This window comes from Squalius cephalus, assembly GCF_949319135.1.
Source record: "Squalius cephalus genome assembly, chromosome: 11".
Lineage (NCBI taxonomy): Eukaryota > Metazoa > Chordata > Actinopteri > Cypriniformes > Leuciscidae > Squalius > Squalius cephalus.
Genome location: NC_137132.1, coordinates 23,060,526 through 23,080,039, shown reverse-complemented (window position 1 = coordinate 23,080,039; position 19,514 = coordinate 23,060,526). Strand labels below are relative to the sequence as shown.

The window sequence follows — 19,514 nt, the reverse complement described above, 5'->3', positions numbered from 1 at the left end:
TAATCTAAGCCATGTCTGTGAAACCAGACCATTATTTAATGAATATTAATTTAATTACTATTAATAGTTAGTAGCAATTATTCTGATAAAGTGCATTTGGATGTTGTTTTCACAAAGTAATGAAATATGAATGGAACTGTTTACCAATTACTCACTTGTATTTTTCACCATTGTGTGACTTTTTTTCTGCTGTGGAATGCGAAAGGACTGTTTTTGCAGAAAGTCCTGGCTGCTGTTTTTGATAAATAAACATAAATATTGACCAGAGGCCGTCAGAAGCTTCAGAATGACATCCCAGAACCCTTTTACACTACTGAACCAAAAGGTTGGGGTCAGTATGATTTAAAAAAAAAAATCATTTAATACTTTTCTTCAGCAAGGATGCATTATATTTGATCAAAAGTGACAGTAAAGGCGTTTCATTTTTCAACATTAATTAATGATGTTCTTTTGAACTTTCTATTCCTCAAAGAATCCTGAGTCCAGAAAAAAGAGACTACTTTCAAAAACATTTAAAAAAAAAGATATAAACTTTTGAATGGAAGAGTACATATTTGCACCTGCAAGAATAAGCCCTCGTAAGTCAGACAATGGTACACATGTATGATTTTAAGGGTCCGTTATTCTCTGTTTGTAGTACTTAAGGGGAAGCACGTGTCAAAGAATGTTTTTGCTTCCTCGCATGCGATCTCAGAGAAACCGTCTGTGTCACGCCACCACGTTAAAGAGAACGAGTCGCAGTGTCCCAGACAAGTGCTCTAATGCCTCCATCCTCTCTCTGTACAGTGTCTGCTCTGAGGTCACATTGTGCGGCATCAGGAGGTTTAGCAGGTGACATTAGAACCAGCCCTGCGCTACATCACCCAAAAAAACACTCTGTATCAGCCAGCATCTCGGACCACGTCAAGTTGCGATAAGAAAACCAGACCGATGCACACACAAACAAAATATCATTCCATCCTCCAAAACACTTGACTCTGTCATGTGTATAATATCAAACTAATCCTCTCCTGCTCTTTGCTATCGGGCTAAGGTGGGTTTCCGTGAATCTCCGGAATGTCTGTGGAAACATACAGGAGATTATCGGCGAGGTCAAGAGTTTAATGTGAACTCGTGATGCTGCTCGTCTCCAGCGCTATTTTCAGCTCGTTGCCTCTGGAAACCATGTGATTTTCTGCTTCGTCCATAAATAAGCTGGAAAAAAACATCTCATTTCTTGAAGGCATAATTAAGTTGATTAGTATATTTAGTCCTTTTTTAATGATTTAATATGTTTAGCAGCTATATTTAGAGACTATTTCTTTAATTATCTTTTCAGAGATTGCAGCTGGCCAAGTGTTGAGAGGGTCAAAGAAGGATGACAAGATGATTGCTGGTTTTGTCATTTTGCCCCTTTTCCTGCTATAGGAGGGTCATTGCTGTTATGCCATGCCTTTTGAAGTACTCTCTACATTTATTTTATACTTTTAAACTTGTGTGTTTAAGGAAGTATTTCTATAAAATGATGTTCTAAACTTTCAGACAGTGTCGTCCTGCTTAGGCACTTTAATTAATTTAAAACATTTTATTTGCACAAAGGCTAGAATAATGCCTAACAGGATTGATGCCAGCCAACTAATACCACAAAATTTAACAGAATTGATCAGGCTCATTGCTGACTTTTGTGATGTTGTTTTCCAACAAAATTATGTTACTTGCTGAATGATGATGTCATTGAGGAACTAGCTTTTTTTTTTTTTTTTTTTTTTTTTATAAAATCAATATTGCAAACAACAAGATTAAAAAAAAAAAAAAACTTAATTGAAGACCAGATAAAGTGGGGAGAACAAGTATTTGATACACTGCTGATTTTGCAGGTTTTCCCAGTTACAAAGCATGTAGAAGTCTGTAATTTTTATCATAGGTACTCTTCAACTGTGAGTGACGGAATCTAAAACAAAAAGTAATTAATTTGCATTTTATTGCATGACATAAGTATTTGATACATCAGAAAAGCAGAACTTAATATTTGGTACAGAAATCTTTGTTTGCAATTACAGAGATCATACGTTTCCTGTAGTTCTTGACCAGGTTTGCACACACTGCAGGGATTTCGGCCCACTCCTCTTTACAGACCTTCTCCAGATCCTTCAGGTTTCGGGGCTGTCGCTGGGCAAAACGGACTTTCAGCTCCCTCCAAAGATTTTCTATTGGGTTCAGGTCTGGAGACTGGCTAGGCCACTCCAGGACCTTGAGATGCTTCTTACGGAGCCACTCCTTAGTTGCCCTGGCTGTGTGTTTCGGGTCGTTGTCATGCTGGAAGAGCCAGCCACGACACATCTTCAATGCTCTTACTGAGGGAAGGAGGTTGTTGGCCAAGATCTCGCGATACATGGCCCCATCCATCCTCCCCTCAATACGGTGCAGTCGTCCTGTCCCCTTTGCAGAAAAGCATCCCCAAATAATGATGTTTCCACCTCCATTCTTCACGGTTGGGATGGTGTTCTTGGGGTTGTACTCATCCTTCTTCTTCCTCCAAACACGGCGAGTGGATTTTAGACCATTCCTCCTCTGGATCATCCAGATGGTGATTGGCAAACTTCAGACAGGCCTGGACATGCGCTGGCTTGAGCAGGGGGACCTTGCATGCGCTGCAAGATTTTAATCCATGACGGCGTAGTGTGTTACTAATGGTTTTCTTTGAGACTGTGGTCCCAGCTCTCTTCAGGTCATTGACCAGGTCCTGCCGTGTAGTTCTGGGCTGATCCCTCACCTTCCTCATGATCATTGATGCCCCACGAGGTGAGATCTTGCATGGTGCCCCAGACCGAGGGAGATTCTAATAATTGCGCCAACAGTTATTGCCTTCTCACCAAGCTGCTTGCCTATTGTCCTGTAGCCCATCCCAGCCTTGTGCAGGTCTACAATTTTATCCCTGATGTCCTTACACAGCTCTCTGGTCTTGGCCATTGTGGAGAGGTTGGAGTCTGTTTGATTGAATGTGTGGACAGGTGTCTTTTATACAGGTAATGAGTTCAAACAGGTGCAGTTAATACAGGTAATGAGTGGAGAACAGGAGAGCTTCTTAAAGAAAAACTAACAGGTCTTTGAGAGCCGGAATTCTTACTGGTTGGTAGGTGATCAAATACTTATGTCATGCAATAAAATGCAAATTAATTATTTAAAAATCATACAATGTGATTTTCTAGATTTTTGTTTTAGATTCCGTCTCTCACAGTTGAAGTGTACCTATGATAAAAATTACAGACTTCTACATGCTTTGTAAGTAGGAAAACCTGCAAAATCAGCAGTGTATCAAATACTTGTTCTCCCCACTGTACATTTATGTATTTATTCATTTATTGCAGTACTTAGATTATTTTAAATTCACCTCTGTGTGAATTCATGTGTGATATCGTGTTTAAAGAAATCGAATAAAATGCTTTTTAATTACATTTTATTTATTTAATAGTAATGCCAGTATTTCCTAATAAAATTAACTTCTGTGTTAATTTATTTGTAATATTGTTATTAGTGCTGTCAAATCATTTAATTGTTTCTAACATAAGTTTTTGTTTATATAATATATGTGACCCTGGACCACAAAACCAGTCACATGGGTCAATTTCCAATAAGCTTTCCATTGATGTATGGTTTGTTATGATAGGACAATATTTGGCCGAGATACAACTATTTGAAAATCTGGAATCTGAGGGTGCAAAAAAAATCGAACCATTGAGAAAATTACCTTTAAAGTTGTCTGCATTCACTCACAAAAATAAACGTTTTATATATTTACGGTAGGAAATAAATTCCTAAATTATGGTAGGAAGAACATGATCTTTACTTAATATCCTAATGATTTTTGGCATAAAAGAAAAATTGATAATTTTGACCCATACAATGTATTGTTGACTATTGCCACAAATATACCCTGGTTTTGTGATCCAGGGTCACATACAGTATGTGTGTGTGTATGTATATGCATATATTATACACACACATATTATATAAACAAAAACTTATGTTAGGTGCGATTAATCGATTTGACAGCGCTAATTGTTATTAAAGAAAGTCGAGCATTATGATAAATTTTAATTTAATGTTTTTATAATTGAATAATATTTGATATTTATATTTCTTCCAATATAGTGAGATAGAATGGGGACATGTAAATATATTGCACAGTACAAATAACCCATAAGGTTTTCTAAGGTGAGGACCTCAAGACTGCCCCGCTATAGCAACAGCAACATTTGGTGACGCTCCTGGAAAATCTCTCTTGATGAATTCCTCTCTGAGTTTGACATTATGTCGAGGCACAGCACTGGACAAACAGCAGAAAAGAGAAACATACCCAAAACCCAGCAGCCACTGCTTTTGATTTTACTGTTTGTTTGCCCTGAGCTCTACTTGCGTAAGATCGGCAGGACAGCAGGATGTTTACTTTTCCTGCTGGTTTCCCCTGGCCGTGGCACTGGGACCTGTGCAGTCTGGCCACTTTCATCCAGTCTGACTGGACTGTGGAAAACTGCCGTCAATCTACCTCCGGCTTAATCAACTAATTTCACAAGCAATCGTGTATTTATTGTTTCAGGTGAACTGTTTTATTTAGCTTTGTTAGATGTTTCCTTTCACTCTTGCGGATTCTGGAAGCCTGTGTAGTTCACTTGCCCCCTTTTGGGAAGTGCTTGGTAAAATCCACTCTGTTTGGTTACACATCTGCCGACCCCAGGGCCTTGTTCTCACCAGGCTATGGGAACAGTTTTCCAGTGTATCAATAGATTGTGTACACTTTCTCTCCTTCCTCCTGCAGGAGTGTGGTGGTACAGGCCAAGAAGCCTGCGTCGGGCCTGACGGTGAACACAGTGGGCAGTTCTGGCTCCAGCAGTGCCCTGACCTCTGCTAGCACCCCAAACATCTTCGCCGCTACATCGGCTGCACCCAAGAGCATGATCAACACTACAGGTAAGCATCGCTCTGACCTATCCTGTCTCAATACATCCCAACTTGACCTCTTCTATTATGTTGTTAACTGGTAACTTTATAAGGATAGATATAATGGTCACAACCGCTCTCTGTGTTGTTAATGAGACGTTAATTTGAACGTGCTAGTGCTTAAGTGAATTTCCACTGAAATGCAGGCTTTCCTCTGCTATTCCTAGAATAATTAAAGATGTAATTCCTAAAAGAATTCAAACCCGTTCATGGTCAGGAAATTAGATTTGGTGGCATCAAGCGGTTTGTCCACTAGAGGGCACCCCTCGCTATATATTTTTTTTCTCACACTTGTACCTCCATGGAGAATGTCATGGATCCACAGTGACTTCAGTCTCATAAAGATAGGATCTGTATGAAATTTCAAGGTTGTTAGGCAGCCACATGGAGACTGTAAGGAACTATGTCAAGTGTCTGCCACAGGCTGCACACTGTGAACACTATAGATTTGATATTTTACATAGATTTTATGTTATATACACCTATTTTTGTGTGAATGTGTTTGTATGTGTTTATTGCTGTAGGCAGGAATTTCAGGCCTGGGTACATAATATTTGATCCTGGGGGATTCATTGAAAATACCTGGAATGCGAATTCTCTCCATTTGTTTATTTAAATATTTTAAATTGATTGGGAATTGTAGGACAAGTTTAGATGGGATTTATATATATATATATTACAAATGTATATAACAAAACATACTTATTTTTACACAAATGTCTAAATGTTTATCCGTTTGTATTAAGTAAAAAAAAAATTCACCATGTACTGTTACATAAATAAACAATAATACAATAAATGTATGGCTGCATTAATTTATTTGCTAAAAAAACATTTTAACAACAATTTAAAATAACTGTTTATTATATATATTAACTGCATTTCCATTCAAAAATGTGGGGTTTGTAGTTTTTTTAGGCTGCTTTTTGAATCACATTTTAAATATATTAAAATAGAAAACAGATATTTTAAATTGTAATAATATTTCAATATTATGTTTTTTTAAATCAAATAAATATAGTAATAATGTGAAATATTATTGTCATTTAAAATATCTGTTTTCTTTTTTAATGTATTCTAAAATGTAATCAATTCCTGTGATGACAAAGCTGAATTTTCAGCATCATTATTCCTGTCTTCAGTGTCACATGATCCTAATATGATGATTTGATCCTCAAGAAACATTTATTATTATTATCATTAATGCTGACAACTGCATTTGTGCCACTTAATATGTTTTTTGTGGGAAATACTTTTATAATAGGAAATAGGAATCTTCTGTAACATTATAAACACCTTTACAGTCACTTTTGGTCAATTAAATGAATACTTGCTGAACGAAAGTATTAATTTCTTTAAAAAAATACAAATAAAATAAACATACTAACCCCAAACTTCTGAAATGTAGTGTACAGTATATTTTGAGAACCGAAAAATGTATCACATTTTCCTTAAAAGAGACTTTTAGTCCCCATTGTCCATTATATACCTCATTGAGATCTTCGAATGCACAAGGGACGTTGATTTGGATTGAGGTTGAATCAGGCCAAGCTGCGCTTCCAGTGAAATCCATCAGAATGTCCCTCTTTAGGTTTCCCTTCATCTTGGTGTATTTGCTTATGGGTGGACACTCATCTCTGACACGGCGATTGATGGCTGCGTAATAGATTTCCCATCCTCAGATGTCCCGTGACAGCTTGTGCTTTCACAGGATGACAGTCCATTGCTGTGATGTATCTATCAGAAGCTCCCTGCTGCACAGGGCGCTGTGGACACTGTGCCTTTGACAGAGAGAGAAATAAGAGGAATTGTAAGATGGTGCTTCACTTTCTCATGGGGAGGCGAGAGTAATAGTGATGATTCGTTTCTCAGAGCTTGTGCCTCTGTAGTTATGTTGTTACCTGATGAAAAACCCGATAGAGTATTTGATTTTACTGCATCTGATGTTTTGGTTGGCATTTGTTTTGGATGTAAAGTGAAAAACTTTTTCAGTGTCTAAAAAATATTTTTCTGTTTTTAATGTTTATTTTATTTTTTTTCCCCTAAAGTCCATTTTTTTGCACCAAAAACTTAATTTAGCCAGTCACAATGCATAATTAAATAACTAAAATCTGCATGTTTCTAACCTCGGATTTCTCTCTTGTTGTCTCGCAGGAGCCACGGATTCTTCCACTTCTTCTTCCAGCTTTGTGAATGGAGCCACCAGCAAGAATCTGCCTGCGGTTCAGACTGTGGCCCCCATGCCTGAGGACACCATGGAGAACATGAGGTGAATCAGAGTCTCAGAATGTGTGTTGAGGAATAAGACAGACAGCTTGATGTTTATGGGAAAAGGATACTCGGATGATAGACCTTAATCAGGGTAGCGCCTTATTACATTTTTTGACGGGAATGAAACCAAGGTTGTAAGGGATACCATAGAATGCAGTGTGTCCAATAGATTGTACTGTTGCTTAACAACAAACTTTGTTCATCTGATGAAACGTCTTTCCGAAAAAAAGAAAAAACTTTCAATTGACAAAAACTTTGGCATTGTAAAGAGTGCAAGTCTATCCCTAACAGCCTCATTAAATATAATATGTCGTCTAACCTGACTAGCGTCTGGATGAAGCAAATCTGAAGCGATTGTGAGGTCACAACATATGTAGATTTATGTTAATGAAAACAAGACTGTGAGTATGCACTGTTCTGTCTTAAGCATAGGGACGCACAATATATCAGTAGCATATCAGTTATCAGTCGATTATTTATTTATTAGAATTTGAATATACATTAACCAGTATTGGATATTTGATTGTGTCTGATACATTTTTTATATTACCTTTGTTGTCATCTAATGTTAACGTAAGTTGATCTCTAAAACAGTAATAACTTAATAACACTGTTAAATGTAATCTTTAACAAATTTCGATATCCATTTTTTCATACTGTATATTATATTGTTGATCATTTGTGGCTATACACATCTTAGATTTTAGTGTTTTATTAGCCTGACGTCTTCATAATCAGATTCTAGTCAGAATATGAGTCTGATACTGCTCCATTGGGCTGTGATTATGGGAAGTGTTTCAACCGAACCAGAAAAGAAAATGCCTCTTCACTCAATTGGATAAACCAACAACCAATCAGAGCAACGGAGTAAGTGATGTATGTTGAGTGATGCATAGTTGTCAACAGAACTCAACTGCACGCACGCTGGAAGAAGTAGAAGAAGAGTGTAAACGATCTTTGCTGGTGTTGTAAAAAGAATTTAAGGATACACGGAGTACTTACCAACACGATCATCATTTTTGAGAGAAATAGTTAAGGTGAATGCATATACGAACAAGTTCTCCATCTTTGTTGTAAACGAATTCAATCTAAGCGCTCTTTGGTGACGTGGATGATTACGTTACTGTTGATCATCTGTCCATCATCGTATAAAGCCCGCCCTGACAATTTGATTGGTCCAAACAGCTCTTGTTCGAGCATAGTTGCTCCACAACGGATCAAGTCCAGACCGAACTTCCCGACCTCAATTGTTGTGGGCGGGGCTAAGTTTGGCTGGCATCCAGGCTAGTGTTTTATATTTATACAGACAAAATAGTATACAGTAGAATTGTATATTAAACCATGGTCTGTCTGAATACTCGATTCTGATTGACTGGAAGGTGTGCAGTAAAACTGTTTAATGCACAGATAGTTCCAAGTCATTTTAATCACCATTCTATATTAATGCGCTGTTTTCATTGAAGCATACATACACATACATCATCACTCTGAGATCGCACTTCCCACATACAGATGCATTCAGAAGCACAGAAACTTATCAACGCTATCCCGCCACTTTTATTAACAAATTAACTTAGCTACTGAATATCTACATTATATGGTTTTGAAGTCATTAAACTCAGCTTCGTTGTTAATAGAGACACTGCACAGACGCAGGTAATTCACACACGCACATCTCATCTCTCTCTCTCTCTCTCTCTCTCTCTCTCTCTCTCTCTCTCACTCGATAATTGATTCAAATGAATGTTATAATTCATTCATTCAAATAAATGCAATCTTATGCTTTCGCACTACTTTATCTCTGTGTCTGATTTAAAGTGGGCAGAATGCCGTAACTTATGAAAATAACCGTTGTTTTTATCCTTCCGGTCAAATATTGCGCTGCAAACATCAATAACAGCTTTAAGCTGTCAATGCTGGAAATGACCATGGTATAAGCGGAATAATCCACGGCTTGCTATGCATTAAACGATTCGTGTCAGGTGGTTCTTTGCCTCCATGTCGTGCATTGAAATTGTTTAATGCACAGATAGTAATGGAGTATTCCTCACTTGAATTATATATTTTGTTTTTTTAGAAGTAGAATTTTTAATCGGCAGCATAACATGAAAATAATTGGCGATGCATCCCTACTAAATTTCATAATTCAAATTGTATGTGCACTGTATGTCAGTGTGTCAGTCCCTAACAGTTTCATTTGCAATCATTGCAAATATGCTATCTACATTGACTAAGGTCCATATTTCCAGGCAGATTAATTTTTAAATTATTAATATCGATTTAATTATTTATTGAATGTGCGTCTTGTATTTCTGTAGACACCATTTAAAAAAAAAGCAATAGACATGATTTCTCACAGTACCCCTTTAACATGGTAAAATCACTGTAAAACACACCCTCAGAAGTATTTGAGTGTGTGTTTGAGTGGGAAATGTTTTCACTGTCAGCAGCTGATCAGATGCAGTTGTGTTTGTTCAGCCAGCCATGCTATTCCTGAGTTTTTATCATCACCGCCACAAGATGGGGTCAGCACTCAGCCTTGTTTTTTCATGTTTACAGACATTGTGTCTTTCCTTTGTTTAAGGCATCAGGCGACGATCATTTTGCTTGTTTTTATTATTGTGGTTTCGACAAACAAGACACCCCACACCTCAAATGTATCGCCTGTCCTCTCTCTCACTGCCCACCGCGTGTGTTTGTGCTGTTAGAGGGGGCTACGCGAGCACTAATGCAGAGAAATCAGTGCGCGTAGGTGTTTTGGGGAGTTTGTGGAAAACCGTGCTGACCTTGGCTCCATCCCTTCACCTCGTCTAATGCTTTGTGACAGACATCTCACAGACACACCACCGTCTGACACAGGAGAAAGCACGCGTGTGTGTGCAGCTCTATCTCTCTACACTTCACACACACATATACACACTCTTTGTGGCTCCTCTGCCGCGCCAGGAATCGCAAATCAGTTTCCATGGCAGCGGTAACCGACAGCACTTACTGGGAGTGTGAAGTCAATGATGAAACTGTCTGGATGCAGAGGCTGTGATGCCTAACCCGCACTTCGAGAGACAAGAGATGGGTTTCGCTGTCGCTGCATGTGTCTCATTAGTTTTTCTCTTCTTTTCCCACTTATTTTCTGCACTTTCATGACACACAATAGCTTTAGTGTTGAATCTTTCGCAATAAAAACACCCAAAGGGAAACCATGTATTTTTCAATGCTCACAATCTAATTATCTTCAGATTTGCAACCTAGACAAGCGAACCCGAGGAAATTTGCAAAACAACAAAATCCCCTGGAGTTTTGCTCAGTCTCTTACTGTTAAGGTAATATTGTGCTACCCAAGCCTCAAAGTACTGTCTTTGCACAACATTTTTTAAATGCTAGGATCGTAAATAATGTGTATACAATGTATACCATATAAGGACTGTTCTAAACACGTTTTGGTGTTAGTACAATCCAATGTGCATACTGTTACAAACCTTTAGACAGAAACGTACATATTTCTTATCTGAATAACCTTTTGATTCAAAACTGATTCTTAAATTCTTAAAATTAGTTTTGTAGACAAATATACATTTTACATATAGTGGCAAGAGTACGTTTGTAAGCCCTTTGTAAATATTTGGATTTCTGCATTGAATACTCATAAAATGTGGTCTGCTATTTATTTAACTCTGTTTAATAACTTAAAATGATAAGTAATACCATATGCAATACAATAATATCAAGGACTTGTTCTTTGTCACAATTCTAACAAATTAATTTGGTATTAGTGCCTCTTGAAAAATGATCGTCAAAAAATAACAATTTCACAGTAAAGTCACCTTTTCCCCCTGTGTGTTTTGGTCTTTGTACCAGCACTTCTGTGTTTTGGAGTTTTGTGTAAGGTTTCTTCATTGAGCTGACTGTCAGGACCCCAGGCTGTACTTCCAGTTTGTTTTGCGTGACCACTAACATGCTTGTATTCTAGTGGGGTTGGATTCCTGTAGGGTACGTGTTGTTTTCAAGCTGGCTTGCTTCTTTGTTGCCAGAGCCCAAGATGTTGACTCTGAAGTTATCTACAGCTGGTTATTAGTGTGTGAATTTGTTTTGGTCTGTAGGGGCTATATTACGGGTTAAGTATTAATCACAATACACTTTTGTCTTCTAAAATCGTTGTTCTTTTTTTTTCTCAGCTTCTCTAATGCACAGCCTCATTTACTTTGTCTATCCGCACAGCATCACCACTAAACTGGAGCGAGCTCTGGAGAAGGTGGCTCCATTGCTGAGGGAGATCTTTGTGGACTTTGCACCTTTCCTGTCTCGTACTCTGCTGGGCAGTCATGGTCAAGAGTTGCTCATTGAAGGTAATGGTGCTGTGATCATGCTGGTATAGGAGAGTATAAGTTGTAACCATGCACTGAATAACACCTGTCTGCTTTATAATGCAGAGGGCATAATGTTACATACGTTTATATTTTGTAACATACGCAGATATAATATATATATACAGTATATATATATATATATATATATATATATATATATATATATTAGGGCTGTCAAAAGATTAATCGCGATTAATCGCATCCAAAATAAAAGTTTGTGTTTACATAATATATGTGTGTGTACTGTGTATAATTATTTTGTATATATAAATACACACACATGCATGTATATATTTAAGAAATATTTGCATACATATACTGTATATATATTTATATAGTTTATATTATATATAAATATATATATTTTTTATATATAAATAACACATTTTTCTTAAATATATACATGCATGTGTGTGTATTTATATATACAAATTTAATTACACACAGTACACACACATATATTATTAAAAACAAACTTTTATTTTGGATGCGATTAATCGCGATTAATCTTTTGACAGCCCTAATATATATATATATATATATACACACACATGCACACACATGCATCGAACATGCATCGTGGTTTCGAGAAAAATATTAAGCAGCACAACTGGTTTAAATATTTTTATATAATACCAAATATAATTATTTCTCAAGCATTATATGTCACTTAAGACTGGAGTAAGGATGCTGAAAATTCAGGAATCATTTTCACATTAAAATGTATTAAAATAGAAAACAGTTATTTTAAATGGTAGTAATATTTCAAAGTATTATTATTTTTACTGTATTTTTTGATCTATTAAATGCAGCCTTGGTGAGCATAGGTGACCCCAAACTTTTGAACAATTGTGTATATATAATTTGTATATTTATTTTTTGTTTTATTTGGTCTTCCATGCTCGTTCTTTGTTTCTGAGCTCTGCATAGCGTGCATAGAGGCACTTTCATTTGTAGAACCACTTCCCTTCTCTAGCTGCCACACACACACACACTCTCTCTTACACATGCCTCGCATGGCAAGGCAACCTCTCTCTGAACAGGAACCCACACTCCAGGCTCTGTTTTGAGGCTTTTTTACCTTTCAGCCTCAGTGCCAAATCATAGTATACATCCTTCTCACTGCTCAAAGCCAGTTTGTTCAGACTAATTTCACTCCACATTACAGCATGCTGGAAATATGTGTGTCTACAGCTCAGGCAGCCATTTCATGAAACAAATACTCAGACACGCATTCTGCCCTGGACTCAAACGCTGATTATTTTTATGAATTATAACTGCCAGTTTTCTGTCTTTAACTGTGCAGTTAAAACCTTATCCTGTCCACATTAGGAAGATTCACAGTTATGGTTACCTAAGGTGTCAGTTTCATGAACTTACTAGTGATTTCTTGTTAGTTGTCAATTGTGTTTTTTTTTTCTCTCTCAGATGGTGTAGTTACAGACTCTACCAGCAGGGGAGAACTAGACCTTGCTAACCTGCCAAACCTTGACCCTTTGGTTTTTTAAGAGTTAATTTTCCTAAACAAATTCTAAGTGATTACTGGGGCATTGCTGTGAGGTTGCAAAAGTTCACTGGGTGGTTTTTAGCCCGTTGCTATGCGGTTGCAAGGGTGTTGTGGATGGTTGCCAGAGGCTAAACAAATTTAAAGGAATAGTTCACCCCAAAAGGAAAATTCTGTCATCATTTACTCATGCTCATGTCATTCCAAACCTATTTGATTGTGGAACAAAAAAAGAAGACATTTTGAAAAATGGGATGTATACATATACAAACATGCAATTACCTACAATGTATTTAAAGAGTAGAAATATATTTTCTTGCTCATTGAAGTACATTTTGCTATATATTTTGGTATCTGAAAGTTTAAATGAAATATATTTTTAAAATTAAAGTGATATTTCCTCAACCCATCCTATTTACAAAATATATTTAGCATATATTTAATTATATGTTATAATGACCAGAAAGAAAATATTTTTTGCTGCATGGGATACAGTAAAACTCAATGGGGTCCAATGATGTTTAAATCCCAATAATATTATTTAGCTTTCTGCAGGATTGAAATGACATGAGGGTGAGTAAACAATGACAGAATATAAATGTTATGATTGAACTATCCCATTAAAGGCATCATCTGACCATCCAGTCCTCATGCTTTCCAACCAGAATTGCATTGCAATCCTCCTCGAACAAACCCCAATCCCGAACACATAACAGCGACTTCCTCATAGATGACTCTTTACCCCCTCATTCATTTGTCCAGTATGTTAACACCATCCCATGACCAGAAGAAGTGATGTCTGTTTTCCCACCTCCTTCCCTTCCACTCTTCCTCAACCTTTCACAGCTGAAATACTGTTCAGTCGGTGCAAAGGCGCCCTATTTACCCATAATTACCCTTCATCCATCACTCGGCCCGGCACTAGGGGTCAAGCCCCCGCCCGGCCCCCCTCCAGACACTCGTTCACTGGGGGCAATTATGCCCTGTTCGCCCTCGGACAGCTTCCCGACACTTGGAGCTTGAGTGCGAAGCCCCTGGGCGGAACACTATGCTTCTTGTGAGAGTAAACCGCCCAAGCCTGCGATGCTACGGCCCTCTGACAATGTCACATTCACGCCAGTGAGGCTTAACTGGAAAGCAGGGCAACTTGCTGTTTAAATAGAATGCATTTAGTTTGTCCAGCAGCGTGAGCCAGAGGTCAGTACTGCCACCTGACTTAAGAGAGAGACCCTGGTGGGGTGCCACAAGAGCGGGGTCGACAGTCAGGCTTAAAGGGAATGGCTGTGTGCACGGCCCCGTCTCACCCTCATAAATGAGACGGAGAGATTGTTGGGACTTGAACTTTTGGCCTCTGAAATATTATGGTCATAACTTCATGGACTGAATGGTTTAGGACCCATCATTCATTGTAAAAGGATGTTTAAGTGGGTAACGAGACAAGTGGTGCTCTCAGACGGAAAGGAGCTTAAAGCTCAGTTTACTGGAACGTTCTAACACAGATTGTGTGTAGACAAGTTTAATTATTGGGATTTAGAACTTCTGAAGAAAATGAGCAATTCTCTGCAAAATTCTCTGAAACAATTCTAGAGTTATGTTTTTATTGTCCACCAGGCGAAAAAAAATAAGCCTGATCAGTTAGAAAATGATCTGTCCATGGGGTAAGTAAAATAATCTTGTTTCTGTTTGAATTAAGATTATTTTTCTTACCCCATGGACAGATCATTTTGCTTGTTTTAAGCAAAAACTCACTTCATTTTGATTAATTCCCCCAGAAAACAAGACATATCTTATCTAATTTTACTTATCTAGTAAATGCATCTTGATTTAAGAATTTTTAGATATTTGAACTGGGAACCAGACAAAAATACTAAGTAAGAAAAGCATTTTTTGCAGTGCACATCTTCTCAACAACCCACACTGAGTCTCATTAAACCACATTCATGCAGAGCGCTCTCTCTCTCTCTCTCTCTCTCTCTCTCTCTCTCTCTCTCTCTCTCTCTCTCTCTCTCTCTCTCTCTCTCTCTCTCTCTCATCTTACTCTCATTAGAGTCCTGTCTCACTGACTCTACTGGCTCATGCAAACAAGGGCATCAGCCATGCGCTGTGTTTGTATGTAAATGCAGGTGTACGCATGTGTTTGAAAGAGAAAGTTTGTCTTGTATGTCTGGCAATAATTGCACATGTCATTTACAATTACCTTGTTTATCAGTGAGGTTAACCGACTGTCCTTTATATTCAATGAACAATAGACTTTTCATTTAAAACTACATATTTTACTCAATCAACATCTGATTCTAAGACAATGGTGCCTATATAAGGGGCAAAATTTATTCGAATTTCTGCACTCACATTTTTAGAATACATATTTGTATGTGTCATTAGTGTTCTTCTTTTGCAAATTTGCAAGTGAGACCATGGCCTTGGCTTTTGATCTCACACTTGCATGCAGCAGATGACCTCTGACCTCTCAAGAGACACTATTAGTGACCCCGCGAGCTGTTAGCCATCTGATTCATAACGCACAGACGACAAGAGACATTTAGTCTCAACTTCAAAACATAACTCATCAGAAATGGCCTGGCTGTTTGCGTGACATTAAATGGTTGCATTTTCAGACCGCTTAGTTCATCTACACCATACTTTTTCTGAGGCCGTGTGGATGGCATGTCCTTCACCAACCCTTGCAGATGTTTTGGTTTTGTGTGTTTATGAATATTGTGAATCATAATTATTTATTTCTGTTTTTCCTTTCTGTTCTCCTCCAGGTCTGGTGTGCATGAAATCAAGCACATCTGTGGTGGAACTAGTTATGTTATTATGCTCTCAGGTGAGTTGTCTCTCTTTTATTTATCCTTCTAATGTTGTTTTCCAGCTACATGACACATTGTCTATTGTTACCGGTCACGGTGAGCTGCTTAAATATTTGTCTGAATGACAGAAAGCAATACACAAACATGACTTTGTCCATTAACATGCTCATTTCTCAAAGCCAACCTCAAGTGTGTCAAACTGCACTCGGCATGTGAAATCAAAGTAGTCAATCATTTTATCCCTTAAAACTCATCTTTGATAATCAAAATGACATATTAAAATGTTTTTTCCTGGAAAATAATTTCTTCATGCCTAAAAATAGCTTCAATGTAACTCTACACCCTTGCTTTATTTAGTAAACACGAATTAATGAATATGCTAATTAGTTCCCGCCTCCACTCACTCATGATTACTCACTGACTACCAGAAACACTCACTCAAATTGGAAATATTTGTGTAATTCAGCCAGATATTGTATGTCTGAACTGAAACTCAGAGGAAGAAAAGGAAGAGTGATTATGCAGGCTCTTCTAAGTCAATGTATCAGAAAGGAAATGCGTTTTATGAATCACTCTCTACAATGTCGGACACATAACGGTAATTGATATGATTATCCTTTGGTTTGACTATGTCAGTGGTTCCCAACCCTGGTCCTGGAGTACCCTAATACTGCACATTTTGAAGTCTCTCTTATCTGACACACACATCTTGAGGTCTTGGAGTCTTTGATTAGAGAGAGATCTAAAATGTGCAGTGCACGTGGGTACTCAAAGGCTGTGTCCGAAATTGCCCTCTATAACCTCAGATAGGGCACCATTTGAGGGGACAGCCACTTGTGATTGGTTACATGTTTTGACGGTAGGAAACGGGCGGTTTCAAACACTGCCGTTTTAAGGAGGAAATACTTGTGCTGACTGATGAATTTACACATGGTTTGTCTTAAAACAAATCAAAAACACCACATAGACATAAACATTAAACAATTATTTTCATCACAGGGGGGCTTTACATGAAATAGTTAATATTATACAGACCCTGTAAAGTCTGACATATAAAATAAACAATTAAACAGATGTTTATTGAACCTTTAGACTATTTTTTTTTTCATATGCGTTTTCGTTGGGTATCATTTTTGATACATAAGACTTTTATGGCTCATATAGTATAGTATGATTTAGTGAAAATATGGAGCTCACACCTAAATTTTATTTAGAGGCCAAAATTGAGCACACATATGGTGCAGTTGCTGATATAATTTTGGTATTGCCAAGCTGATATTGATAGCTTGTGATATAAATCAATGAGATCTTTATAACATTATAGCAAACTACAAAATATAAATATCAGTTGTCACTCTATATCTCCCAATAATATGTCTTAGTAAGATGATATATAAATGCTTAGTTTTATGATGTGGAGGTGGGGTTGGGCGCCAAACATATATTGCAACACAATACCATGATGATTGAGACGTACAAAAGTACAAATGTATCATATTAGATATTCACATTTTTATGTATTTTTTTCTAAAAAAATAATGTATTTATAATCAACTAAACCTAAATTGCTTCAGTCCAGTGTTCATCTTGAAATATTACTAACAATATAAAAGTCATTTATCAGTTGGAGGAAAGAAGGCATTTAATAGATTGTGAAAAGTCTTTTTCAGCAAAGTTTTGATCATGTTAATCATTTAGAGGCCTTAGACATGTGTGTATCAAATATGATACAACAGGCTTTATAGGGTTATATTATTCCTACCTTTTCCCACATTTTTCCATCTTGGCTTGAAAATAGTGTAACCCCAGCTCATGTAAACACACCGCAATCGTCTTCCCTTTAAATCCCAGTGACATATTACAGCTCGCTGACCTTCGGAGTCCCTTGTTAAGCCTTCTCTTTCAAAGGGGTCAGGGTCCCGATGTTGTAGTCAGAGCGGGAGATATTTAACATACCTTCTGTCAGCCCATCACTCTTGCTCCAGGAGTCCATAAGGAAGCCATTACCTCAGCATCTCTTCCTCAGAATCCAGCCGGTCGGAGAGCTCGGCGGGGCGGGAGCTTTTAGTGGTTGAATGGCACCTCTGACTCTATGAAGTCCATACCGCTAACCTCGCGACTCGAGAGCCGATCTGTACATTTGCTCTTAGTTTGCCCCGAAAAAGGTGGAGTCCTCCAGACACTGTGGCGCTCAGGATACGTCCTGCTGTTCTGCTCTTCTCCTTTTGAAGATTTCAGCCAACATTTCCCTTCTTGCATTGAATGTTTGGAATTATTTCTTTTCTTTGCTCGTATCTCTTTTATGCAGTCGACTTACTTTGCTGCCACTTCGATTTATTGGCGAGTGAAGCATCACATTGAGACTCAAGCTCCTGGTTTTCTCTTCCTCCGCCCCTGTTAGACATATAATGTTACCAGAGTTATTGCCATTAGAAGCTCCCAGGGTAGAAACAGCCTGATATATCGATTGCCCAAAGATGGGGTGAAACCAGAGCCTGGGCCCAAAACGGCTTTCAGACGAAGGAAAGTCTCTTTGGAGCCAAAGCCTTCAAAACTGGCTCACCGTAGGATCTGATTTACAACACGTTGCCCAAACCAAGAGCCTTAATAAACAAAAGGCTTGATTCTTTAGATGAGTGGGTGAGCGAGAGAGGGAGTAAAAGAGAATGAGAGGGAGGAAAAGACAGTGAAGTGGATTTATAATTTAGAAGTGGACTCTATAAATGTGTGTACACAACTGTTCAAAAGTTTTGGGTTGGTAAGATCTTTTAAGAAGTCTTTTAATTTAAAATTGTTTTAATTGTTTTGATTTCTGTTTTAATATGTTTTAAAAATGTAATTTATTCCTGTGATGCAAAGCTGTATTTTCAGCATCATTACTCCAGTCTTCAGTATCACATGATATATATCTATATCTATCTATATCTATATAGTAATGATATAAATGTCTTAACTGTTATTTTTTGATCCATTTAATGCATACTTGCTGAATAAAATGATAAATTTCTTTTTTTAAATTACTGACCCCAAACTTTTGAACAGTATTGCATATATGAATTAATTAATTTAATTAATTAATTTATTTATTTTTATTATTTAATCTTTATATTATGATTATAAATGAAAACACATTTATGTATTTTCATTTTGTTCGTTCATCCATCCATCCATCCATCCATCCATCCATCCATTCATTCATTCATTCATTCATTCATTCATTCATTCATTCATTCATTCATTCATTCATTCATTCATTCATTCCTCAAATCATGGGCCTGATTTTGTTTCTGGCACCCCCAACATATTTTGCTTAAGAATGTTCATGGTGTTTTCTCCCATACACTGGCAGTGGATAGGCCCAGGTGCTGTCAAATAAAAAATAAAATAAAAACAGTAAGAGCACAATAAATATAGTCCGTAAGACCTAAGGTCAAAGGTCATACAATAGCTTTGTATGAGGAACAGTAAATTTAAGTCATAATTCACTGAAAAATCTCACCACTCACTTTCATTGTATGAAAAACCGCAGCAGTTTGAACATCTGAAGACATGAGAGTGGGTAAATGATTTAATTCTTGGGTGAACTAT

At 37.4% G+C, this 19,514-nt stretch overlaps 1 protein-coding gene across 5 annotated transcripts in view; it reads left to right on the top strand.

The window, feature by feature from the left end:
* Positions 1-19,514, top strand: part of nbeab (neurobeachin b) — a 270,853-nt gene that overhangs the window by 129,497 nt on the left and 121,842 nt on the right. For all 5 annotated transcript variants that reach the window (XM_079885173.1, XM_079885172.1, XM_079885176.1 and 2 more), the window contains exons 30-33: positions 4,796-4,947; positions 7,132-7,246; positions 11,464-11,591; positions 15,882-15,943. In XM_079885173.1, the coding sequence (XP_079741299.1) occupies positions 4,796-4,947; positions 7,132-7,246; positions 11,464-11,591; positions 15,882-15,943 (457 nt within the window). The remainder of the gene's footprint in view (positions 1-4,795; positions 4,948-7,131; positions 7,247-11,463; positions 11,592-15,881; positions 15,944-19,514) is intronic.